Here is a 27,605-nt window from a genome sequence, read left to right on the forward strand (position 1 = left end):
TGAAAGGCATTCCATTAAAACTCTCAATTTTATCAGCAAATTTCAACCCTGTCTTTCAAACTTGTTATTGGAAACATGAGAAGATCTGCAGATGCTGTAAGTCCAGAGCAACACACTCAAAGTGCTGGAGGAACTCAGCAGGGCATGTAGCATCTATGGAAAAGAGTAAACAGTTGACATTTCGGCTGAAACCCTTCTTCAGGACCATTGGCTACTGGAAGTCATCAAGAAGAGACAGAAAATCGTAAATACGAGGGGTTCTGCAGATGCTGGAAACACACTCAAGATGCTGGAGGAACTCAGCAGGTCAGGCAGCATCTATGGAGGGGAATAAACAGTCAATATATTGGTCTGAGACCCTTCTTCAGGAGAGGGAGCTTGCAGAATGAGTTGATGAGGTTAGGTCCATTCCACAGCAGACAGGATTGATGTGGCTCACTATTACTATGATGCTTAGTGTGTTGTAATAACGTGAGAGATGTGGGCACTCTCAATGAGGGGAGAACACATTGTGTGAATTGAAGGACATCACCAATATCCATTGGCTTTTCAGTTTAATGCCAACCCTTGCAGCCTTACAATGGTCTCCTGCAATTTTGTTCTGACACAAAGTAATAAAGGAGGAAAGCCCACCCCAGCACTGAGCACATCTACTTGCAGGAAAGCAGCATCCATCATCAGGGACCCCCACTACCCAGTGGGACATGCTCCCTTCTCACTGCTGCCATCAGGAAGGAGGTTCAGGAGCCTCAGGATCCACACCACCAGATTCAGGCAAGAGGTACAGGAGCCTCAGGACTCACACCACCGGGTTCAGGAACAGTTACTACCCCTCAACCATCAGGCTCCTGAACCAGAGGCAATAACTTCACTCACCCCAACACTGAACTGTTCCCACAACCTATGAACTCACTTTTAATGACTCTTCAACTCATGTTAGAATCATAGGAAACTATAGCACAGAAACAGGCCCTTTGGCCCATCTAGTTTGTGCTGAACCATTCTCTTTATTTATTTATTTATTATTATTATTCCTTTCTCTTTGTATTTGCACAGTTTATCTTTTGCACACTGATTGAACAGCCAAGTTGGTGCAGTCTTTCACTGATTCTATAATAGTTATTGGATTTATTGAGTATGCCTGCAAGAAAATGAATCTCAGGTTGTGTATGGTGATTAATATGTACTTTGATAATAAATTTTAATTTGAACTTTGAGTTTTCTTCTCATCTCCTGACCTCTGAACCAATTGCTAACATCTACACGACTACAGAAAGAACAAGATTGCAGAGGAGAAATTTGCTCTGAGACTCTGGTCAACCCCAGTCCTGTCCACAAGTGGACTCCTGATACAGGTGAGGTGGTTGAATTCAACATGGTGGGATTTTCCACCTTCAGGAATGACCAGGGTTCAGACACCTTCTCCATCTGTCGTAGACTGCAGCTCAGAGGCTCGAACTGTCCTGTGAGGTGTCCATGATACCTGCTCCCTCAGCTCCTGGACATGAAATGCCAGCAAATATTTCACCGACAACGTTCCAGAAGCGTGTTAAATGTTCGGAAGCAATAGTTCAGTGTGCATCTCCGCAGTTTAGCCCTGTGACTGCGCAACCTTCCTCTCAAATTCCAAAGGGGGACCGGTTAGGGGGAGTGAGTTGTGGGCATGTTATGTTGGCCCAGGAAGCACGACGACCCTTGTGGGCTGCCCTCAGCCCACCCTCGGACTATGTTGGTCATTCATACAAATGATGCATTTCACTGTATGAGACTAATCATCTCCAAATGTGGATTATAATGTCAGTCCTGTAATATGCAAATGCAAAATACAGAGATGGGTATCGCTTAGGCTTTCAATCCCCCTCCGGAATATTACATAGGGTAAAGTTGGTGCTCCTGATCAAATTTGAAAAGGTGGCTGAGATTGAGAACAATCTCCACAGGCCTAGAGAGTGATTCTGCAGCGTTCCTCCATAAAAGGGGGTTAACCCTCCCCTTTGGTTCAGTTCCCCACTGTCAGGACTGCTCAGTGCTGGGTAGGTTTTTGGTGATGTGTTTTGATGTTCACAAGGATGCAAGTTATCTGGAAGAGACAGGATAATGTGGTTGTCCATTGAATCTAATAGTGACAGGAGATCTGTGCAGGAGAGTTTAAAATGCAAAAGCCATTGCACTGGGCCAGTTCCATTCTCTCAACCTCGTAAATCCAGGTCCAGTGGTACAAACAAGCATCACAAACTGAAGTCTTCCTTGGATGCAGCTGATGACCATGATGTCTTCTGTACCTCGTCATGCCCTTCTCTCTCCACGGAGTGTTGCAGAACCTCCTTCCTGGCCGTCGGATCTCACTGTAGATCTCATCCACTCAGTCTGCCAGAGCCGACTTCACATGCTGGGACAGGCACGTCCGTATCTCACCGGGGTATGAGGCTGCCGGCTACCATCACCTGGTTTAACCCACCTGTACTGGGGTGTGGCCTCTGTCATGTGCAAACGGCTACTTAGAGCCACGGGTGAGAGCTGAGTGTCCAGTGGGGATCGGAGGTGAGTGAGCTGTCCCAGAATGGAACAGAGGTGCGACCCCTCCCCGGACACCCCATACACTCAGTGTATGGAAGGGGCGTACAGTGTGGGGAAAAAGCGGAGAAAACTGAAATGAGGTTCAACAGGTCTGAGTGAGTAAAAGCTGTTATTGTGTTGTACGTTTTTATACAATCTCATTAGCACAGGCTCTGGGCAGACGGGGCTCGTCAGCTGTGGTTGGCAGCTCATCTGGGAGAAGGAAATCTCTGATCTCAAGCCTACGCCACCTTGTGGCTACACCCGCTCATGGGGAAGGCTTTGGGAGTAAACCATGAGGGTAAAGCCGGAGCTGGGGTCTCGAAGGCAGTCCTACGTTAAGCTCAACGCTGACTGGCACCTCCTGCGATGCCCTTGGTGCTGAACTGTATCAGTCTCAGCCGTTCTTTTGGAATCATCTGCTGCGTGGGCAACAGCTTGCTCTCCATATCGTACTGCCCTGGCTCGCGTATCAACTGAACGTAGACACTAGGACACACCATCCATGGTGGGCCCCAACCAACGGAGAGTCTCGTTAGCACAGGTAAGACCCTTCACCCTTGTACTAGCTCTTTTGAAAGAGCTCCCCGTGTTCCTGTAAACTTGTAGCTGTTCTACATGTTAGCATATTCATCTCTAATCTACAAGAGACAGTGTTGTCTAAGGTGGAATGGGGAGACAGGTCTGAGAGTTGAGCTGGTTCACGTTCTGCTGCGGGCGGTGTCACTGTGGTGATACTCGGAACTTGTGTTTAAGGTGGAGGCTTTGGAATGCGCATTTAGTAGGGCTCTTCCCCAAGGCCACGTTTTCCACCAGACATCAACCCAGGCTTTATGGAGACAAATAACTTAAAATCCAACGAGCTACCCTGGAGTTCAGCAGGCCATTTTTGCCGTCGATTCTTCCCGTCAGTCTGTCCGTCACCGAGGAATCACATTCCCCATGCATCGACACGATCGTCAGTGTGACGTGGAGGGCGTGCGCAGAGCAAAGGCCACCTGACCACCACCTCTCCTCCGACCGAATCAGGAACAGTTGAGTTTGAAGTTTATTGGAGGAGGTTGTAGCAAAAATATATATTTTCTAAAACTGCTTTTCTTTTTAAAGAAAAAGATAGCACCTGCAGCAGGCTGGGGAGATCCTCACTGTCGATCAAACTTTAATAAGAGAAACAAGAATGCCGTGCCTTCAGGTTTACTACAGAAGCATTTCCCAGTCAAGTGGCAGTTCCGGGATTTCATCCTTATGAACGGCACGGCTTCACTCCTGCCTATCGGACTGTCCCGTCCACCTGGAGCGATAGAAAAGTCAGCATTAGTGCACAACAGATTGCTTTTAATTTCAAAATGTCAAATAAAACTTACGTGAATTAGGGAATGAAAACGAGAGAGTAATAAGCTAACGTTCATGAACCAGATCTTTCCAATGCAAAATTAAATTCATGATTTAATGGTAGATAATTAACTATGTTGCATCATGTATGTAGGAGTATATTTACAAATCTTTGTTTAATGTATCCTTGACAGAGACCTTCACAACAACCGAGAGGCCTTCATAACAACCCAGAGGCCTTCCTAACAACCCAGAGGCTTTTGCAATGACCGAGGCCTTCCTAACAGCCCAGAGGACTTCCTAATAGCCCAAAGGTCTTCATTACAACTAAGAGGCCTTTCTAACAGCCCAGAAGCCTTCCTAACAACCCAAGAGGCCTTCTTAACAACCCAAGAGGCCTTCCTAACAACCTAGAGGCCCTCCTAACAACCCAGAGACCTTCCCAACAGCCCAGAGGACTTCCAAATAACCCAAAGGTCTTCATTACAACTAAGAGGCCTTTCTAACAGCCCAGAGGCCTTTCTAACAGCCCAGAGGCCTTTTTAACAGCTCAGAGGCCTTTCTAACAGCCCAGGGACCTTCCTAACAACCCAGAGGCCTTCCTAACAACCCAGAGGGTTTCCTAACAGCCCAGTGGCCTTCTTAACAACCCAGGTAGTCATTGGGGCAGTTGGCAAATCAAGCATGTTGAATGGCATTTCCACTACATACGTGTAAAGGAGAACGAAATAGTTGTTACTCCAGATCCAATGCAACACAAAAATAACAATAAGGAACACAAATATATTTACATGAGATAGCTTATATACATAGATTGATTGTATGTCCATAAAGTGATGCTAATGTCTCCACATAAGGTGATTCTGACAGAAAATAATAAAGTAGTGGTGGTCGGGGTGTGTTAGTGGGTGGAGGTGTTGATCAGCCTTACTGCTTGGGTCTGGTGGCTTTGAGTCTGTTTGGGAGTGGGACAAACAGTCCTTGAGTGGGGGCGGGGGGGGGTGGGATCCTCCATGACATAACTGGCCACTTTCTGGCACTTGGTGCAGTTGGAGTGTATTCTGAGAGAGTTTGGATACATCTTTTGCTGCTCCCATCTCCCTAAATCCATTGTCTATCCTGTAATCTAAACAATCCAAGCTTGGTACCATGAGAATACACCTTCCCAATGAATTTAGTGCATTCTGGCTGTCCTTTAACAACCTGTAGTCCTCGGCTACACACCAGGCATTCAGCAGTCATCTCTGCTGTTCATTCACTGTGATCATCTCAAACCTCTGGTTCAGACAGCTCCTCCTACTTGATGCTATAACACACGCTCTCAACAAATCTAGTATTGTCTTGGAATGGTTCATAGATTCCCAATTATTCACTACATGAATTATTCAGAGATGGGGCATTCATTCTAAATCACAAATTTCTACAGATGTACTGTGGGGAGTATTCGAACTGGCTGCATCACTGTCTGGTGTGGAGGGGCCACTGCACAGGATCGGAGAACGCTGCAGACAGTTGTAAACTCAGTCAGCTCCATCGTGGGCACCAGCCTCCCCAGCGTTGAGGACATCTTCAAAAGGCGATGCCTCAAAAAGATCCCATCCATCATTAAGGACCCCCTTCACCCAAGACATGGCCTCTTCTCATTGCTACCATCAGGAAGGAAGTACAGGAGCCTGAAGACACAGACTCAGTGTTTTAGGAACAACATTGTCCCCTCTGCCATAAGATTTCTGAATGAACAAAGAATCCATGAACACTACCTCACTATTTTTTTTCTTTTTGCACTACTTTTTAATTTATGTTTATATATATTTCTTATTGCAATTTATATGTAGTTTTCTATTGTTATGTATTGCGATGTACTGTTGCTGCAAAAAAACAAATTTCACGACATATATGACCTTAAGACCATAAGGTATAGGAGCAGAATAAGGCCCTTTGGCCCGTCGAGTCTGCTCTACCATTTCATCATGGCTGATCCATTTTCCCTCTCAGCCCCAGTCTCCTGCCTTCTCTCCGTATCCCCTCATGCCAATGATATTAAACTTGATCCTAATTCTGTTCCAGGGTATTAAAACCACGGTGTGAAATCGCATCACCCAGCTGATCGAGCGTCCCCTGCTTCGCAGGAATGGTGTTACACTTGTTGTGGTAGTTCAGGGGCTGATCCTATGCCAGTCAGTTAGCCACTCCTGCATGGGACAAGCGGAGTGGTCGATAAAGTTCCGTGAAAAGCCTGCACGCTGCACCCTCCCTCAATATCAAACATAAAAATACTTGAACAACCCACCAGCTGCATTTGGGAAAGGCGCAGTGGCGAGGGACAAGGTCCGGATTAAGAGCATAACAGGGGTCAGTATAAGCTTAAGCAGAGAAGACGTCCTTGTATTGGAATTGAGATCGTTAGGTAGCTGGCGGCGGGGAGCTAGCACCAGCGTAACAGGTTGAATGGCCTTGTGGTGTAATTCCCAGCACTGATATGCACAGAAAAAAGGATGGTCTTGCTGAGAAGACGCACGTTCCATTTCAACTGTTATGAAATCCCACTACCATTACATGAGCAAGGTGTAACATACACAAAAGAGAGGTAGGTGTTCTACAAAAAAATCAATTAATTTATTTATAAAAACTTTATACACACGAACAAATTTACACATGCACGCACCCACATCTGTAATCACAAATATATTAAAGGCTGATCTGTTCTTCAGCAAGTGAATACATCAGTAATTTACAATATTTTATACACTGATTGTTAAGAAACACAATCTAGTCGGGTTCTGCATCATTTCTTTGGAAGGGCATATTACAAAAAGAAAAGGTAATCTGTAAATAATGTATAGAAACAGTAAAAAGAATTTACAAATGATCAAAAGTACAAAAAGAGAAACGGTTAAATGTTATTGTTGTAAGATTATGTAGGAAATCTCTCTCAGTGGCAGGTTAATGTTGAGTTGAACACTCCTTTCGATGTGGGCTTCCGGGAGTGCACTGCCACCACAGTTGTGAAAACACATCACCCTGCCTCGCTTTGCAAGAGACGGCGTAGTACTTAAAACAGGCCACCCGCCGCATTTGGAAAAGCGCAGTGGCGGGGGGGACAAGGTGCGGGTAAGAATTTCTGGATGTAGCCGAGGACACATTAAAGGTACATTTTATTTAGCATATTTCTTTTACCTGCTGCTTGTGTTTTTTTGCACAGTCTGCATGCTATTATTTGTAAAGAACATACACCCATTTTAACCAGTTTCTGACACAAAAAAAAACAGATAGAAAATATACATTTAGATGGAAAAGCATGCATTTCATGAATCTGGTGTGGAATGAATTGTAACGAAGAGGGCAGGGCCTGCTCTTCAGCTGAATGCTGTCTGATGCCACTAAGACGATGACAGTTTATAGTGGAATATGAATAAGCACAGGCACATTCTGGGTGACGGGATGGTGGGATAATAGCGGACATGGATTCAGGGACGAGACACAAGGTTTCACAGGTTCCGACTAATGGCTTTTCGGTGGAACGAGCTATAATGAACACAGATACCACATACAACGTGTACCTTCTCCGATACTGAGTGGTGTGTAAAGAGGAAGGAATTTCTGTGCGTCTCTAAGGCAAGACAGTACGGGTGGTGGTTTACACCAAGTGAGCGGAAAGACGTGGAAGTGCGCGACTATTCAGAACACACAAGAATCACTTCACGCCACCCAGCTTCCTCAGCAGTTTCTTTCCTTTTGATAATAGTCCCCTTTTCTTTTTTGAAGGCATGCCTCTGGCCCACAGTGGGCTGCCAGGCCCATCTATAACGGCAGATCCAGAGTGGTGTTGGTGATGGTGGTGGGGGTGGACAGTTGGAGACGCAGACCTCCTTTGCGTGCTTTCACCGGGGACCTAGTGTGCATCATACGATTCAATTAGTTCGACTTTTAAGGGTAGGGAAGGGATTGCACTAAGGTAAACGATAAGCAGAAGAAGCACATCAAATTCTAAAACGCACAAAGGCCATCTATAGCACTCGAGGGTCAGGACACCTGAAGATACCATAGGCCGGGTTAATCTAATGCAGCCGACAACTCAAACTGAACAAATCTACTCGGTTCAACCTTGCGGGGAAAACAGGCATGAAGTTCTGAAAGAAAAAGTGTTCCCCAAAGTCTTTTCAGCACCAAATAAATACTGTTTTGGGCAATGAAAGAGTTACTTCCAATCTCAGGCAAATAAAACAGATAGGAAAGAGCTAACGTGGATTTTGGGGGATCATTTTGCTCGTGGTCTCTTTAGGGGAAAGCGTGTTTTTCTTTCAGGGTCGGGCGAGAAGGCCCTAAAGTGGCGGCTGCCTCAGATGCCAGCAGGTCCCCTCTATAGGTATCTTCAGCTGTTCACTTACGTGAAGCTTACAATGCAGTTATTAGGATGTGAAATGAACACTCTTCTTCTGTTCCCGGTGATGAGCAAAGGGGGGAAAAAAAAACACAGAAAAGTTTGCAATGACCAGACTGAAATGGGAAAAAGCAAGAAACCCCAGTAAACATCGCTGCTCAGGATGACTATCAGGCGTGTCTGCGTTTGTGAACACTAGCGTCTGGTCTGGTCCAGCTCCCCACAGCAGCTAAAATGAGGCCTTTCTTTCCACGTGTAACATTTTTATTTGGTCTGCTGGCCTCGTCAGTTCTGCTTTGGATAGATTAAAAAATGAAGTGAGCGTTCAGAGCAAGGACCTTTTTTATTATTCAAATGGTGCCCAGAGTGAAGTTTTGACAGTGATTCAACAGGAGACCACTCTGACAGCATCAGTATTCCTGTCTGCTGCAGCCTGCACTCCTCCGCATAGAGTCATAGAGCACCGTAGCTCAAAAATAGGCCCTTCGGCCCATCTAGTTCATGCCTAACTATTCTGCCCGCTCCCATCTACCTGCACCGGGACCATACCCTTCCCATCCACGTACCGATCCAAACTTCTTTCCAATGTTGCAGTCGAGCTCACACCCAACACTTGTGCTGGCAGCTCATTCCACACTCCCAGCACCCTCTGAGTGAAGAAGTTTCTTCTCATGCTCCCCTTAAACAGTTCACCTTTCACCCTTAACCCATGACCTGCAGTTCTAGTCCCACCCAACCTCAGTGGAAAAAGCCTGCCTGCATTTACCCTATCTATACCCCTCATAATTTTGTATACCTCTGTCACATCTCCCATCAATCTTCTACGTTCCAAGGAATATAGTCCGAACCTACTCAGTCCTTCCTTATAATTCAGGACCTCAATTTCCAGCAACATCCTCGTAAATTTTCCCTGCACTATTTTAATCTTACTTTATTTAGAGGTACAGTGTTGAACAGTCCCTTCCATCCCAATGAGTCACACCACCCAGCAATCCACTGATTTAACCCCAGCCAAATCACAGGACAATTAACAATGACCAATTAACCTATTAACTGATATGTCTTTGGACTGACGGGAGGAAACCCACGCGGTTCACGGGGAGAACGTACAAACTCCTTATAGAGGGCGCCAGAATTGAACGAGTTGTGGAACATCGGAGCGTCACAATTACTGCGGCACTCACCCAGGACCTTCTGTTCCCAACCTGGGGTCCGTGGACCCCCTGATTAATGGTAAGAGTTCATGGCATAAAAAAGTTTGAACCCCTGCTATAGAACCATACAATAATGAAATAATTATTGATAGCTTTTCTGTAGGTAGGTGTTCAGAGCTACACACAGTGCTCCAAATTAGACCTTACCAAAGCCTTACATCAACCTCTCCTCCATAATAAAGTCCCTCAAGTTCTTCCATATCTCTAATGTGCTCTTCCTAGCTTATGTCTTTCCTATAGCGCTGTGACCAAAACTGAACATAATATTGCAAATAACACACACAAAATGCTGCAGGAACTCAGCAGGCCAGGCAGCATCTATGGAAAAGAATACAGTTGACGTCTCAGGCCAAAACCCTTCGGCTGGAAGGTCTCAGCCCGAAACATCAACTGTACTCTTTTCCGTAGATGCTCCCTGGCCTGCTGAGTTCCTCCAGCATTTTGTGCGCGTTGCTTTGGATTTCCAGCATCTGCAGATCTTCTCATGTTTGTGATAATATTGCAGATGTAGCCTCACCAATGCCTTGAAGTCATGATACTATTAGCACAGTAAGTCGTGATTGACCCTGAGAAGCTGTTCTTGCATTCTCATGGTCTGTAGGGGAGGCTCCAAAGGAAGTTCACAAGAATGGTCCCAGGAATAAAAGTTTTAGGAGCTTTTGGGCCTGTACTTGCTGGAGTTTAGAGGAATGGGGAGGGGATCTCATTGAAATCTATCAAATATTGAAAGGCCTAGATAGAGTGGATGTGGAGAGGGGAGAGGATGTTCCCTATAGTGTGGGAGTCTAGGAGCAGAGGGTACAGCCTCAGAATAGAGGGATATCCATTTAGAACAGAGATGAGGAGGAGTCGAATTCATTGCCATAGATGGCTGTAGAGGCCAAGTCATTGGGTTTGTTTATTGAGGTTGATTGGTTCTTGATTAGTAAGACCATCAAAGGTTATGGGTAGAAGGCAGGAGAATGAGTTTGAGAGAGATAATAAATCAGCCAAGATGGAATGGCAGAGCAGACTTGATGGGCCAAGTGGCCTAATTCTGCTCCTATGTCGTATGGTCTTATACAACTTCTACATAACATCTTAACTCCTGCACTCAGTACTTCGATTTATGAAAGCCAACGTGCCAAATGCTCTCTTTTACAATCCTGTCTACCTGTGATGCCATTTTCTAAGCAATTATGGATATGTATTCCCATATCCCTCTGTTCTACCACACTCCTCAGTACCCTACCACTCCGTGTAAGCCCTACATTGGTTTGTCCTTCCAAAGTGCAATACCTCACACTACCTGCATTGAATTGCATCTGCCATTTTTCAGCCCGTTCTTGCTGCTCCAGGCTCTGATAGTCTTCCCCAATGACCACCTCACCCCAAAACTTGGTGTCATTCACAAATTTGAGGCAAAACGACATCAACTTCACAGACCCGTCATACAAATCACAGAGGAATTGTTTGCTACCCTGAGGCAAATCAGGGTGGATAAATCCCCAGGGCATAACAAGGTGCTCCCTCAGACCTTTTGGGAGGCAAGTGCAGAAATTGCCTGGGCCACACCAGAGATATTTAAATCCTTAGCCACAGGAGAGGTATCAGATAGGAGGATAGTCAATATTGTTCTGCTGTTTAAAAAAGGTTCTAAACAGAAAGCAGGAAATTATTGGCCGGTTAGTCTGACATCAGTTGTGGGAAAGTTATTGGAAGGTATTCTAAGGGACCAGATATATGAGTATTTGGATAGACATGGACTGATCAGGAATAGTCAGCATGGCTTTGTGAGTGGTAGGTCATGTCTAACCAATCTTAAGAGTTTTTTGAGGAAGTTACCAGGAAAGTTGATAAAGGCAAGGCAGTGGATGTTGTCTACATGGAGTTCAGTAAGGCATTTGACAAGGTGCCATATGAGAGGCTGGTCAAGAAGGTTCAGTCGCTCGGCATCACAATGAGTTAGTAAATTGGATTAGACATTGGCTCTGTGGGAGAAACCAGAGAGTGGCAGTAGAGGATTGCCTCTCTAACTGGAGGCCTGTGACTAGTGGAATCCCACAGGGATCGATCTTGATAGCCTGCTTGCATTTACCTTTTCTATAACCCTCATAATTTCCCCTTCCGGAGGGGTCTATCATGTGGAATCTTGTCACAGGCCTTACAAGAGTCAATATGCCTTCAACAGCCTTCTCAGTTACCACCTCAAAAATTCAACGAGTGAGGCAGGATTTCCCCACACAAAGCCACATGGACAATTACGGACCAACACATCTGTCTAATCGCACATAAATCCTTATCATGACTGCAAGTAGGGATCTTAACCCAAAATGTCTCCATAGACGCTGCCTGACCTGCTGAGTTCCTCCGGCATCATGTGTGTGTGTGTGTGTGTGTGTGTGTGTGTTCTGGATTTCCACCATCTGCAGAATCTTTTGTGTTTACTTAAATCCTGTCCCTTGGGGATTTTCCCCAATAATTTTACGATACTGACATGGTGATATGGTTTTTAAAGGGAAAAGTTACTTTTACACAGCAATACAGACATTTCAACCCATAACGTTGTGCTGACCTTTTAACCTACTCCAAGATCAACCTCCTAGATAACCCTCCATTTTTCTATCACTCATGTGCCTATCTCTTAAATTTCCCTAATGTATCTGTCTCTACCATCACCTCCAGCAGGGTATGCCATACAACTGCCGCTCTCTGTGTAAAAAACCTATCACTGACATCAGCCCCTATACATTCCTCCAATCACCTTAAAGTTATGTCTCCCTCCCCATATTAGACTGGGTCACCCATGATGAAATGGCGGAGCAAACGCAGTGGGCCAAATGGCTGAATTCTGCTGCTGTATCCCAGGATCTTATTTCCTTGCCAAGTGAGTGCTGCCTTCCCCAGAGGACATGTGCAACCATTGCTGATATCTTCTCGATGTTCGGTATTCAGTTCTTGTGCTCAGTGGTTGAGTTACTTTTAAATGCCAGTTCAAAGCCTATTTATTGATTGGACCACCAGGAGGCCACCCTCGGGGTGGAGGAGCAATACCTTATATCACGTTTGGGTAGACTCCAACTTGATGGCCTGAATATTGAGTTCTCCCTCCAGTAATTTTGTCTGTCTCCTCTCCCTCTTCTTCTAATCCCAACTTTGGTCTCTTACCTCTTCTCACCCCCCTTTGGGTCCCCTCCTTCCCTTTCTCCTCAGGTCCACTCTCCTCTCCTATCAGATTCCTTCCACTCCAGCCCTTTACCTTTCCCACACACTTGACTTCACCGATCACCCTTCAGCCAGCCTCCTTCACCTCCCCCCACCTTCCCCCTTCCGTTCCAGTCCTGAAGAAGGGTCTTGGCCTGAATCGAGTACTGTTTATTCATTTCTGTAGATGCTGCCTGACCTGCTGAGTCCTCCTTCATTTTGTGTGTTTTGCTATTTATTTAACTTTGCTTTGAACTAACAATTTTGTCTTTTATTTTCATGTTTGCACCTTTTCCGATCGTGAATCACTTTGAGCTGCGTCGCCTGTAAGGAAAGTTCTTTATAAATGAAGTTACTATTATTATGTTGTTCAAGGTGTGTGGAAGTGTGTGGTCAATTAGCCATTTGTTTACTCAGTTTAGTACAAGTCGGTGGTGGGCTGCAGACTGTAGTGTTCTGTAAATCTCTGAAAGCTGCTCAGGGGATATGATGATGGACAGAAATGAAGATTGACAGTATCTGGATGAATGCTCAGCAGGTTTAGAGACCCTGATGGTAGTTTCTGCATCTACGTCCTTCTCCCTGGCTGCTCCACAGCACGGAGGTCTGCCTCGAATTCCGTTTACACCTTCACACCTTTAAAATCATAGCCAGGGTTGGATGATTATGCCAGTTAACTCAAGCTCTAAGCACAGGAACTGAACTCTGAGCAGGTATAAACAATGATTGCGGCAGGCAGCACTCGTAGCAGGTGGAAGGAATTTAGACTATAATATAGGAGCAGAATTAGGCCATTTGGCCCATTGCATCTGCACCATCATTTCATCATGACTGGTCCATTTTCCCTCTCAGCCCCAATTTTTTAGCCTTCTCCCCATATCCCTTCACACCCTGACTAATCAAGAACCTGTCAACCTCTGCCTTAAATACACCCAATGATCTAGCCTCCACAGCCATCTTTGGCAATGAATTCCACAGACTCACCACCATCTAGCTAACGAAATTCCTCCTCATCTCTGTTCTAAATGAACACTGCTCTATTCTGAGGCTGTGTCCTCTGGTCTTAGACACCCCCACCATAGGAAACATCCTCTCCACATCCACTCTATTGAGGCCTTTCACCATTCGATAGGTTTCATTGCGAACCCCCCTCAGTTTTCAGCATTCCAGTGAGTACAGGCCCAGAGCCATCAAATGCTCCTCATATGACAAACCTTTGCAGCCCGGAATCATTCTTTGTGAACCTCCTCTGGACCCTCTCCAATGCTAGCACATTCCTTCTTAGATAAGGGGCCCAAAAATGTTCTCAATACTCTGTGTATTTAAGTGCTTTACAAAGCCTCAACATCACATCCTTGCTTTTATGTTCTAGTTCGCTCAAAATGAATGCTAACATTGCATTTGCCTTCCTCACCACCAACTCAACCTGCAGATTAACCTTTAGGAAATCCTGCACGAGGGCTCCCAAGTCCCTTTGCAACTCAGATTTTCGAATTTTCTCTCCATCCAGAAAACAGTCTACATTTTTACTCCTTCTGCCAAAGTGCATGACCATACACTTCCCGACACTGTATTCCATCTGCCACTTCAAATCTAAGTTCTCCTCCACTGGAGCCCATGGGAGGTCACCTGCCCATCACCAGCCTCTGGTTCTTCTCCTCCTTCTCTTCTTCCATGGACCACTGTCCTCTACCAGATTCTACCTACCCCTTGCCCTGACAGAATGCAGAAGCACGTTTAATCCCCACAGTGGAGGGTGCACCTGTAGGCAACTGAAGGGGGGAGGTGCCACTTATCCTCTGCATTGGTGAGGCCCAACATAGAGTGGGAGGATGCTTCAACGGGTGCCTTTGCTATGTCTGCTGCAAATCTTGCACACCGACTGTTCGTCTGTCCGTGCTGTTGGGCGCAGTCTTTCATTAATCCTATCGTGTTTCTTGCACGTACAGTGAATGCCCACAAGAAAATGTATCTCAGGGTTGTGGTATGGTGATACGTATGCATGTATTTTGATAATAAATTTACTCTGAACTTTGAGAAGGCAGGATCTCCCGGTGGCCACCCATTTCAATTTGACTTCCCATTCCCATTTGGATATGTCTGTCTGTGGCCTCCTCTACAGCCAGAATGAGGCCACACTCAGGTTGGAAGAGCAACACCTCATATTCCATTTGGGTAGCTGCAGCCTGATAGCATGAATATTGATTTCTCCAACTCTGGTAGTTTCTCCCCCTCCCTCTTCTCCTTTTTTTCCATTCCCCATTCTGGTTTCCCTCTTACCCCTTCTCTTCTCCTCACCTGCCCATCACCTCCCTCTGGTTCCCCTCCTCCTTCCCATTCTCCCATGGTCTACACTCCTCTCCTATCAGATTCCTTCTTCTTCAGCCCTTTGCTTTTTCCACCAATCACTTCCCAGCTTCTTACTTCATCCACCCCACCTTCTTATTCTGGCTTCTGACCCCCCGCCCTTCCATTCCAGTGAAGATGAAGGGTTTTGGGCTGAAACATCGACTGTTTATTCCCCCCTATAGATGCTGCCTGATCTACTGACTTCCTCCAGCACCTGTTGTGTGTTACACCTGTCAAACGGGAGCTTTTGGACTGAAGCAAATAGGAAGGAAAAGAACCAACAAAAACAACAGCGGACAGATATATCAGAGCTTTTTTCAACACAAAAGCACACACAGCCTCATGTCGGGAGAGCCGTTCGGGAGCTTGGTGGAAGCAGAAAGCTTTAACAAGTAACGTAATGGAGGAAAAGATTGAGATCCAAGGGCAGGAAGGAGTCCTGAGACAACATTCCTCATGCGAGGCTAATCCAGAAGATTAAGGTGCATGGGGTTCTGTTTGGAGTCAGAACTGGTTTGCAGATAGAAGACAGAGGGTAGTGGTTGAAGGGACTTATTCGAGCTGGATGTCTGTAATTAGTGGTGTTCCACAGGGATCTGTGCTGGGACCTCTGCTGTTTGTGATGTATATACATGACCTGGATGAAAATGTAGATGGGTGGGTTAGTAAATCTGTGGATGATACCAAGATTGGTGAGGTTGTGGATAGCGTAGAAGACTGGCAAAGAATACAGTGTGATATAGATCAGTTGCAGATATGGGCACAGAAATGGCAGATGGAATTTAACCCAGATAAATGCGAGGTGTTGCAAGGAGCAAGTACATTGTTAAGGGCAAGATCCTTAACAGTGTTGCTGAGCAGAGAGATCTTGGGGTCCAAGTTCACAGCTCTTTGAAAGAGGCTACACAGGTCAATGAGGTGGTTACGAAGGCTTATGGAATGTTTGCTTTTATTAGTCGAGGCACTGAATTCAAAAGTCAGGAGGTTATGTTGCTACAATAAATATAGGCAGCATGGAGTAAATAAGGTGCTTGAGGAATATAAAGAATGTAAAAAGAATCTTAAGAAAGAAATTAGAAAAGCTAAAAGAAGATACGAGGTTGCTTTGGGAAGTAAGGTGAAACTAAATCCAAAGGGTTTCTACAGTTATATTAATAGCAAAAGGATAGTGAGGGATAAAATTGGTCCCTTAGAGAATCAGAGTGGACGGCTATGTGTGGAACCAAAAGAGATGGGGGAGATTTTGAACAATTTCTTTTCTTAGGTATTCACTAAGGAGAAGGATATTGAATTGTGTAAGGTAAGGGAAACAGGTAGGGAAGTTATGGAAACTATGATAATTAAAGAAGAGGAAGTACTGGCGCTTTTAAGGAATATAAAAGTGGATAAGTCTCCGGGTCCTGACAGGATATTCCCTAGGACCTCGAGGGAAGTTAGTGTGGAAATAGCAGGGGCTCTGACAGAAATATTTCAAATGTCATTAGAAACGGGGATGGTGCCGGAGGATTGGCGTATTGCTCATGTGGTTCCATTGTTTAAAAAGGGTTCTAAGAGTAAACCTAGCAATTATCGGCCTGTGAGTTTGACGTCAGTCGTGGGTAAATTGATGGAAAGTATTCTTCGAGATGGTATATATAATTATCTGGATAGACAGGGTCTGATTAGGAACAGTCAACATGGATTTGTGCATGGAAGGTCATGTTTGACAAATCTTATTGAATTTTTTGAAGACGATACTAGGAAAGTTGATGAGGGAAAAGCGGTGGATGTTGTCTATATGGTCTTCAGTAAGGCCTTTGACAAGGTTCCACACATAAGGTTAGTTAGGAAGGTTCAATCCTTAGGAATTAATATTGAAATAGTAAAATGGATTCAGCAGTGGCTGGATGGGAGACGCCAGAGAGTAGTGGTGGATAACTGTTTGTCAGATTGGAGGCCGGTGACTAGTGTTGTGCCTCAGGGATCTGTACTGGGTCCAGTGTTGTTTGTCATACATATTAATGATCTGGATGATGGGGTGGTAAATTCCATTAGTAAGTATGCAGATGATACTAAGATAGGTGGAGTTGTGGATAATGAAGCAGGTTTTCAAAGCTTGCAGAGAGATTTAGGCCAGTTAGAAGAGTGGGCTGAAAGATGGAAGATGGAGTTTAATGCTGATAAATGTGAGGTGCTACATTTTGGTAGGACTAATCAAAATAGGACATACATGGTAAATGGTAGGGCATTGAAGAATGCAGTAGAACAGAGGGATCTAGGAATAATGGTGTATAGTTCCGTGAAGATGGAATCTCATGTGGATAGGGTGGTGAAGAAAGCTTTTGGTATGCTGGCCTTTATAAATCAGAGCATTGAGTATAGGAGTTGAGGTGTAATGTTAAAATTGTACAAAGCATTGGTAAGGCCAAATTTGGAGTATTATGTACAGTTCTGGTCACCGAATTATAGGAAAGATGTTAATAAAATAGAGAGAGTACAGAGGAGATTTACTAGAATGTTACCTGGGTTTCATCACCTGAGTTACAGAGAAAGGTTGAACAAGTTAGGTCTTTATTCTTTGGATTATAGAAGGTTGAGGGGGGACTTGATAGAGGTATTTAAAATTATGAGGGGGACAGATAGAGTTGATGTGGATAGGCTTTTTCCATTGAGAGTGGGGGAGATTCAAACAAGAGGACATGAGTTGAGAGTTAGGGGGCAAAAGTTTAGGGGTAACATGAGGGGGAACTTCTTTACTCAGAGAGTGGTGGCTGTGTGGAATGTGCTTCCAGCAGAAGTGGTTGAGGCAGGTTCGATGTTGTCATTTAAAGTAAAATTGGATAGGTATATGGACAGGAAAGGAATGGAGGGTTATGGGCTGAGTGCAGGTCGGTGGGACTAGGTGAGAATAAGAGTTCGGCACGGACTAGAAGGGCCGAGATGGCCTGTTTCCGTGCTGTAATTGTTATATGGTTATATAACTTTATAGAACTCTGGTTAGGCCACATGTGGAGTATTGCATGCCGTTCTGCTTGCCCCACTAGAGGAAGGATGTTGAGGCTTTTTGGAGAGGGTGCAGAAGAGGTTTACCACAATGCCACCTGGTTTAGGGGGCATGTGCTGTCATGAGAGGCTGGATAAACTTGGGTTGTTTTCTCTGGGGCAGCGGATGCTGAGGGGAGACCTGATAGAGGTTTATAAGATTATGACAGGCATAGATAGAGTAGACAGAGAGTATCTGTTTCCTAGGGTTATATTGTCTAAAACCACAGGGCATGTATTGAGGATGAGAGGGGGTCGGTTCAAGGGGCATGTGAGAGGAAAATCTTTTACTCAGAGAGTGGTGGATGCCTGGAATGTGCTGCCTGGTGTGGTAGAGGCAAATACATTAGAGGCTGTTAAGAGACATTTAGATAGGTGCATGGATCAGGAGAATGGAGGGATATGGGCATGGTGCAGGTAGGAGGGATTCGTTTTTTATTTACTTTTTAGCTGGCACAGCACAACACTGAGGGCCGAATGGCCTGTTCCTGTGCTGTACTGTTCCATGGTCTGAGCTGAAATATCGACAGGGTTTTCTGCGAACTGGCTGAATTTTTCCAGTGTTTCTGGTTCTGCTGGGGAGGATCGTTGGAGTCAGAGGCAAGGCCCCAGCAGGCAGTGACTAAACTGTGAAGGCAGAGGACGGGAAACACACTTGTACTCACTAGAGTCTGACCCCAATTCGAGATGAGGCAATTATATCCAATCAGCTGACGGTCCAGTCACTGTGAGCCAGAGTGGCTGTGAACCTGATGAAGCAGGACTAGAGATCCTTGGGACAGATGACCCCTGTCACCCTGCTGTTGACCACTGGGTGTTGGCAAAGAATTTTCAAAGAAAAGGTCAGCGCAGTATTGTAGGCCAAAAGACCTATACTGTTCTTTGTTCTATGACTGAGTGGCCAGACTTAGATCTGGCCTTTGATTGCTCTCTGAGACTGTGTGGAAGGTTTGATTGTTCACTGAGTCTGTGGGGAAAGTTTGACTTTTCTCTGTGACTGTGCAGAAAGTTCAATTATTCTCTGAGACTGTGGAATGGTTTGATTGTTCTCTGAGATCGTGGGAAAAGTTTGATTGTTCTCTGAGACTGTGGTGTAGGTTTGATTGTTCTCTGAGAATGTGAGGAAGTTTTGATTGTTCTCTGAGACCGTGGGTAAGGGTGGATTGTTTCTGAGATTGTGGGTAAGGGTGGACTGTTCTCTGAGACTGGGTAAGGATGAAATGTTCTTTGACACTATGGACAAAGTTTTATTTTTCTCTGAGGCCATAGCGAATGTTTGATTGTTTTCTGAGACGGTGGCAAAGATTTGTTTGCTTTCTGTGACTATGGGGAAGGCTTGACTGTTTTCTGAAACTGTGGGGAATGTTCGATTGTTCTCTTAAACCTTCGGGAAGGTTGGTTAATCTCGGAGCCTGTGTGGAAGTTTTGATTGTGTTCTGAACTGTGAGGTATGTATTGATTATTTTCAGAGATTGTAGGGAAGTTTTGATTGTTCACTGAGACTGTGGGGAGGGTTTGTTGGTTCTCTGAGACTGTGGAGAAGGTTAGACTGTCCTCTAGGACTTGGGTAATGTATGAATGTTCTCTGACACTGTGAAAGTGTTTTATTGTTCTCTGAGACTATGGGGAAGTTTTACTTGTTTCCTGAGACTGTGTGGGATGTATGACTGCTCTCTGAACTGTGGGGATGTTTCAGTTGTTCTCGGAGTCTGTGGAGATTGTTTGATTGTTCACTGAGACTGTAGAGAATATTCGGTTGTTCCCTGTCAGGGAAGATTGGATTTTTCTCTGAGACTGTCCGAAAGTTTGTCTGGTCTCTGAGACCGTGGGGAAGGATTGATTTTTTTTCCTGAGTTTATGTTCTCGGAGAACGTGGAGATGGTTCAATTGTTCTCCGAGCCTGTTGGGAGGGTTTGATTGTTCTCTGAGACTGTGGAGAAAGATCAATTGTTCTCTGAGACTGTGGGAGGATTCAGTTCTTCTGTGAGACTGTGGGGAGGATTTGATTGTTTTCTGAGACTGTAGGGAAGGTTTGATTGTTCATTGAGATTGTGGGGAAAGTTCCATTGTTCTCTAAGACAGCGGAGAATGTTTGATTATTCTTTAAGGCTCTGGAGAAGTTTCAATAGTTTTTTGTCACTGTGGGGAAAGTTTAATTATTCCCTGAGACTGTGGTATGACTGTTCTGAGACACTGTGGGGATGTTTGATTGTTCTCTGAGACTGTGGCGAAGGTTCAACTGTTCTCTGAGGCTGTTGGGAAGGACTGATTGTTCTCTGAGACTATGGAGAGGGTTTAATTGTTCTCCGAGACTGAGGGGGTTTGATTGTTCCCTCAGTCTGTGGGGAAAGTTTGAATGTTCTCTGAAGCTGTAAAAATGTTTGACTGTTCTCTATCACTGTGGGACACGTTTGATTGTTCTCTGAGGCTGTGGGGAAGGACTGATTGCTCTCTGAAAACGATGAGGAAATTTTGATTGTTCTCTTAGTCCATGGAGAAGGTTTGACTGTTGTCTGACACTGTGACAATGTTTGATTGTTCACTGAAACTGTGGGGAAGTTTTGATTGTTCTCTTAGACTGTGGGGAGGGTTTAATTGTTCTCTGAGTCTGGGGATGATCTGATTGTTCACTGCAACTGTCAGGAAGTTTTGATTGTTCTTTGAGACTGTGGAGAATGTTTGATTGTGCTCTATGACTGTTGGGATGGTACAATTGTTCTCTGAATCTTTGAAAATGATTTAATATTCCCTGTAACTGTGGGGAAGGTTCGATTGTTCTCTGAGACTGTAGTGAAGATTTCATTGTTCTCTGAGACTGTAGTGAAGATTTGATTGTTTTCTGAGACTGTAGTGAAGATTTGATTGTTTTCTGAGACTGTGGGGAAGTTTCTATTGCTTACTGAGATTGTGGGGAAGGTTTTATTATTTCCTGAGACTGTAACGAATAGTTGATTGTTCTTAAAGACTGCAGGGACATTTTGATTGTTGTCTGGGACTTGGGGCAGGATTGATTGTTACCTGAAAACAGTGAGGAAATTTTAATTGTTCTCTTGTTCAACTGTTGTCTGACACTGTGAGGAAAGTTCGAATGCTCTCTGACACTGTGACAATGTTTGATTGTTCACTAACATGGTGGGGATGGTTTGATTGTTCTCTGAGACCGTGGGGAATGATGGATTATTCTCTAAGACTGTGGGGCGGGTTTCATTTTTCTCAGACATTTTGGAGAGCTTCAGTTGCTCTCTGAGACTGTGGGGGAAGATGGATTGTTTTCTGAGACCGTGGGAATGATCGATTGTTCTCTCATTCTGCAGGGAATGATTGATTATTCTCTGAATCTGTGGGGAAGGTTTGATTGTTCTCTGAGACTATGGGGAATGTTTGATCGTTCTCTGAAACTGTGGGGAAGGATTGATTCCTCTGACAGACTGTGGTAATTGCTTGATTGTTCTCTGAGACTGTGGGGAACGTTCACTTGTTATCTGAGCCTGGGGAGATGGTTTGATTGTTCTCTGAGGCTCTGGGGAAGCTTTGATTGTTTTCTGAGACTGTGGTCTTTGAAAAGGCGGGGAAAGTTTGAGTGCTCTGTGAGACTGTGAAGAAGGCCCGATTGTTTTCCGAGACTGTTGGGATGTTTTGTTTGTTTTCCGAGACTGTAGTGAAGGGTTGTGTGTGAAGCTGCTTTCACAGACCAGCTGATCTTCATTTGTGCGATTTCCAGCAAGACTGATGTACATGAGAGATGGACAACACAACGCACTCCTGAGTGTGATATCTGACAGCGAGAATCATTCGGCGTTATCAGTGCTCTGTATCACAACATACAATGAAGCACCGGACTAAAGTGAATCCCAAAATCCCTGGAAACATTCCCAACTTTTGAGGGACATCACACACGTGCGAAGGATGTAATGTTACACAGCCAAAGAAGCAGACTGCAGTTGGGTTGAATGGTGTTATTACCAAACTGAGAGGATCGAGACTACCTTAGATAGACTGGAACTGAACTTCTGTGCAATTCAACGAGAATTTTACACAAGGCTAAAACACGATTTGAAATGAAGTTTCTTTCCTACTTTGACATCTAAACAACCAGCGTTCGGTAGCATCAGAGTGGGTAAAGTGCAGTTTTTGTACATAGTGTCCTGTCAGCCAGCAATACGGCTGGGGATAGTGAACACACCGAACCACTCCCTGAACACAGACAGGCCACGCGCACACTTATTGAGGACATTGTTAACCCTGCAGGCTGTGTCACCCTCCCACCAGGCTCCCTCCTCCCTCACTGGCTTTGTGCAATGATTCAGAGATGGGGGGGAGGAACAGGTTAAATCACTGAGGTGCGTCATGTGGAACAGAAGGACTGTTTGTGCGAGGGCTCACGGGGAGGTTCAGGCTGGTAGCTCTGGGCGGGAACACACACTCGGGAAATGCAAGGCTATAGAATGAAGAACATAAACGCACATAATATTCCATTGGAAATCCGGAGGAACACACACAAAGTGCCGGAGGAACTCAGGTAGCATCTGTGGAATAGATGTTTCGAGCTAAGACCTTTCACCGGGACTGGAAAGGAAGGGGAAGATTCCAGAAAAACAAGGTGAGGTGACAGGAAGGAGGACAAGCTGGCAGGTGATAGGTGAGTGGGTGAGGGAGCTTGGATGAAGTAAGAACCTGGGAGTCGATAGGTGGAAGAGGTAAAGGGCTGAAGAAGAAGGAATTTTACAGGAGAGGAGGGTGGACCATGGGAGAGAGGGAAGGAAAATGGGAACCAGGTGATGGGCAGGTGAGAACAGGAAAATGGAAGCAGAGTTGGGAATGGAAAAAAAAGTGGGAAGTGGTTACCAGAAGTTAGAGAAATCGATATTCATGCTATCATGTTGGAGGCTACCCAGACAGAATGTGAGGTGTTGCTCTTCCAACCTGATGGGAGAATCATCGTTGCAGTAGAAGAGGCCAATGGACTCTCATGTCGGAACGGGAATAGGGATTGGAATTAAAATGGTTGGCCAAAGGGAAATCCTGCTTGTTGCAAACAGAGTGAATGTGCTCAATGAAGTGATTACTCCAATCTGCGTTGGGTCTCACTGGTGTTGAGGAGGCTGCACCAGACACAACAGACGACCCTGACAGATTCACAGGTGAGGTGTTGCCTGACCTGGAAGGACTGTCTGGGGCCCTGAATGGAGGCGAGTGGGCAGGTGTAGCACTTGTTCTGCTTGCAGAGTTATGTGTAGGGGAGGAGATTAGTAAGGAGGGACGAGTGGGTGAGGGAATCACAGAGGGATCGATCCCTGCAGAAAGCAGAGGGTGGGCTGGGGTGTTAGGGGAAGATGTCCTGGGCCCCAAAGATCTCTCTTTCTGAAACATTAACTATTTATTCCCCTCTGTCGATAATTGGCAGGTTGGCTTTTTTGAATTACACACCCAAACTCCGGAACTCACTACCTAACACTACATGGGATGCAGACTCAGTTGACACTTTTAAACATCAGCTCAAAACCTATTTATTTAACCAATATCTTTTTGGCTTTTATCTTAATGTTTGCCATTGTAAAGCACTTTGAACTACATCATTTGTAGTTCGATAAATAAAGTTAGTATTATTTTTTTCCTCTCTAAGCTCAAGCTGGTAAAACCAAGCACACTCATTTCTCAGTTGCTAGGAACTTTCAGACTATTCTAGCGATGTTCAGTATTGTGGCTTTCTGAAGATTTACATAGATATTGTTGTGTAGACATTGGTTAATGCTATTGTTCAGTGATTTTGCGATGATACCCAGTGTAGATATTACTTTTGGGACAATTTAGACCCCGCTCACGTTCCCAAGTCTATCAATTTCCACCAGCATATTTCTGTTCCCTTTCACTTACAGATTTCTGTAAGTTGTGTGTGTTTGGAATGGCTAAATCTCTAAGGAAGTTGTTCTTGCTTGTTTATCCTGTAATATTATATCCAGATGATTACTATAAATTGTCCAATCTGTATGTACTGGGTCTTTCTTTTTTTTTTGTATGTTAAATTTAAAATGGCTTCTTTGTCATGTTATACTTGGGAATGCTTCTTTGTTATGTTAAACACTGAGAAGGTCCTTCCTGCTAGCAGCTTGTTGAATCCCGTTACTGATAAGAGGATGTTATGAACCAATTGGGATAGTTGTTATGGTTTTGGTGTATTTGAAGATCCTGTATACGCGGGGTTTTGGGGCAGAAGGCGGGAGAGCGAGACAGAGGATGGACCAGGTGCTGTGATGTCCGCTAACGCGGTTGGACCCCGAGGAGGGCGTTCGGCGAGGAGACAGAGACGGACTCGTGTGGCGCGTCTGGTCGACCACCGTTGTTGGTCCCCGGCAGCCGGTCGAGGTGGTCTGAGGGGTCGCAAGGTGAAGAAGAAGGTTCTTGAGCTCCAACCGTTTTGTGCACAAAGAGATTGAACTTTGCTAAGTGTGGCACCTTCTATTTTCCTTTTATATTTATTCTCTATTAATTATATAGGTCCAATAATATCTATAAACTGTAAATCATTTAATCGTATCTGGTGTATTGTCTGTTATTTGGGTGGGGTGGGGTACATCACACAGCATCCACACAAACTAATTACCCAGTTTGGTGGGGCCGAAGGTTGTTTCCCTAGACGACAGCGAGCCGGGTGACCCTGAGGGTGGCCAGGGGGGCTACATGTAATAACGGATTGGTTGTAATATAATTTGTAGGACTCTGGCTCTAAACTGGATCAGGCTTGTGTTTATAGTAAGGTACGGAGTCTTTTATGAGTTTGTATTTTAAAGCAAGATTCTGGTGGATGATGTTTGCCACTTGATTGTGCCTGTGTAAGTAATCAGGTTGAGTTAAACTGCTACAGGATCCTGCAATGTGTTGGATTGTTTCTGGTTTCTCTGGGCATTTAATGCATTTATTGTTTTGAGTTTGTTGTTCTTTTATTATGTATTTTTGATCATTTTTTATGTTAACCACCTGGTCCTGTATTGCCACAAGGAACCACTCTGTATCTGGGAAGAGGTTTCCAACTCTGAGCCAAGCATTCGATGCTTCCTTGTCAACATCTAGTCTGCTCCGGACGTGGGGATATCTTCCATGGAGGGTCATGTTCTTCCATTGGTTAACTGGTGATTATTATTATTATTATTATAAAGGCCGCTTGACTCACTGAGTTCCTCCAGCACTTTGCGTGTGTGTAGTTATGGAGTGGAGACTGAGGGGAAGGAGTATAAATAACCCGCGTTTCTCCCTCCCCCACCCCCCCCACCAACTCACAAAATTGGGTCTCCCTCCACTGGCCTGCACACAGCCTAAGGCACCAGCAGGAGGGGAACGTCTCCCCACAGACCCTTGGCAGGCGCCAGGACTGAGGGACGGCACCAACACAGGGGGGCCGGATTCATGAGCTGCCAGTCATAGGGGATCCCACCCGGAGAAGCAATCGGAGCGGGTACATCGCAGGGACGGATGGACGATGAGAAGAACACACAACGCGGGGAAGACAAGGGGAAACATGATCCGGAAGCGGAGGGGTGAACGGAGAAGAGGGTGACAGCTCCCTGCCAGCCAGCCCGAAGAAAAAGGAAACTACTTGCCCTCTTTCCTTTGCCCTGCGTGGGTGCCTCCGGTGGCTGCCTGGATGGGGCGTCGGAGAGGTAAACCTCGACATCATCAGGGACCTCTTCCAGGAAGTTGGAGGGGACTAGGCCCTTCTGCCCGTTAATCTCCCCCTACCGGTCAGTCACAAAAAAAATTACACAGCATTAGAGCACGAGGCCATTCGCCCAGCCAGCCTGTGCTAGCCCAGAGAGAGCTCTGCAATCAGTGTCCTGTCTGCCTTCACTGCCCGTCCTCCAGCCCTCCCACATCCTTTCTGCCAGCTTTCCACACTCCATATGCCCCCCTCCGAGACAAGGGACTTCTCGCGCTGTGAAGTGTCAAACACCCTCTATGAATAGAACACGACCACAGAATCTCAAGAACATAAATATTGCCCCAAATACACGGTAGGAGGAGTATACAGATAGGGTAAATGCAAGCACGCTTTGCTCACTGAGGCTGGGTGAGGCTACAACTACAGGTTAAAGGCAAAAGGTGAAAAGTTTAAGGAGAATATGAGGGGGGACTACTTTACTCAGAGAGTGGTGAGATTGTGGAACAAGTGGTGCGTGCAAGCCCAATTTCAACGTTTGAGAGAAGTTTGGGTAGGTACGTGGATGGTAGGGGTAAGGAGGGCTGTGGTCCCGGTGCTGGGCGATGGGAGCAGGCAGGGTAAATGGTTTGGCACAGACTGGATGACAACGGCTGTGGAGGCCGAGTCATCGGGTGTATTTAGAGCAGAGGTTAATAGGCTCTTGATTAGTCAAGGTGAGAGAAGTTACGGGAAGAAGGCAGGGGAAAGGGGTTGAGAGGAATAATAATGCTGGAGCAGACCTGATGGGCTGAATAGCCAAATTCTGCTCCTAGATCTTACGGTTTAGCACCATTTATTTATTTATTATTGTAACTTATATGGTCAACCAGGGTAGGTAGGTCTTACACAGTGAACGGTAGGGCACTGAGGAGTGTGGTAGAACAAAGGGATCTGGGAGTACAGGCTCATAATTCATTGAAAGTGGCTGCACAGGGAGATGGGGTTGTAAAGAAAGCTTTTGGCACATGGGCCTTCATAAGTCAAAGTATTGAGTACAGGAGATGGGATGCCATGTTGAAGTTGCATAAGACATCGGTAAGGCCTAATTTGGAGTACTGTGTGCAGTTCTAGTCACCCACCTATAGGAAAGATGCAAATAAGATTGAAAGAGTGTAGAGAAAATTTACAAGGATGTTGCTGGGACTTGAGGACCTGAGTTATAGGGAAAGATTGAATAGGTTAGGACTTTATTCCTCAGAACATGGAAAATTGAGGGGAGATTTGATAGAGGTGTACAAAACTATGAGGGGTATAGATTCTATGAAGCTTTTCACTGGACCTCGGTAAGTGTGACAATTATAAACCAACTCCAAATCTCCACTATGAACCCTGACATGTTCACACTGATGCCTTGAAGCTACCGAGATACACAGATAAGACCAACGTACGTAATAGAAGCCATCTTCGTCCAGTTCTCCCCAGACGCTGATGATGTCTCCTGCGCAGAACGTTAACTCCGCCTGCAAGACAGAAATAAGTTCTTGGCCTCGCTCGTGGAGAGAGATATGCGAGCACCATTCCCCCTAAGCTGCGCGGCTGCGCAGTAACTGAAATGCTCCCATGCACGTAGCTTTTGTTGTCACGTGGCTGGGGTTTTCTTTGAACTGCCATGTAAACGTTTGCTGCTCAGGGCAGAGTGGTTGGTCTGTGCAGCTGTTAAATAAAAGATGACAGGGAACAGCATGTATGAGCGTGATTGGCAGGGAGGGCCTGTAACGGCACGCTGGCCAAAGCAGGGTGCAGGGGCGACGGCCGTGAGGGTGGAGGGGCGCAGAGGGCACGCCACACGTGTCTGTCAACGGACACGTCACACATGTCCGCTGACGACAACACCTGCGAGGAGTGCATCCTGCTGCAGCTTCTAACAATCCATGTT

The 27,605-nt window shown here is 45.4% G+C and overlaps 1 protein-coding gene across 11 annotated transcripts in view; it reads right to left on the bottom strand.

Moving 5' to 3' along the window:
- Positions 1–533: 533 nt before the first annotated feature.
- rimbp2b (RIMS binding protein 2b) overlaps positions 534–27,605 on the bottom strand; it is a 190,325-nt gene continuing 163,253 nt past the window's right edge. For 10 of the 11 annotated variants that reach the window (XM_072240777.1, XM_072240779.1, XM_072240773.1 and 7 more), the window contains 3 exons: positions 27,118–27,189; positions 25,632–25,766; positions 6,531–7,780 (listed from right to left, as the gene is read on the bottom strand). In XM_072240777.1, the coding sequence (XP_072096878.1) occupies positions 7,583–7,780; positions 25,632–25,766; positions 27,118–27,189 (405 nt within the window). In that variant the 3' untranslated portion in view covers positions 6,531–7,582. Of the gene's footprint in view, positions 3,848–6,530; positions 7,781–25,631; positions 25,767–27,117; positions 27,190–27,605 lie in introns of those variants that run through there. The other variant, XM_072240778.1, reaches the window with a different exon arrangement.

Source organism: Mobula birostris, chromosome 22 (assembly GCF_030028105.1).
Source record: "Mobula birostris isolate sMobBir1 chromosome 22, sMobBir1.hap1, whole genome shotgun sequence".
Classification (NCBI taxonomy): Eukaryota; Metazoa; Chordata; class Chondrichthyes; order Myliobatiformes; family Myliobatidae; genus Mobula; species Mobula birostris.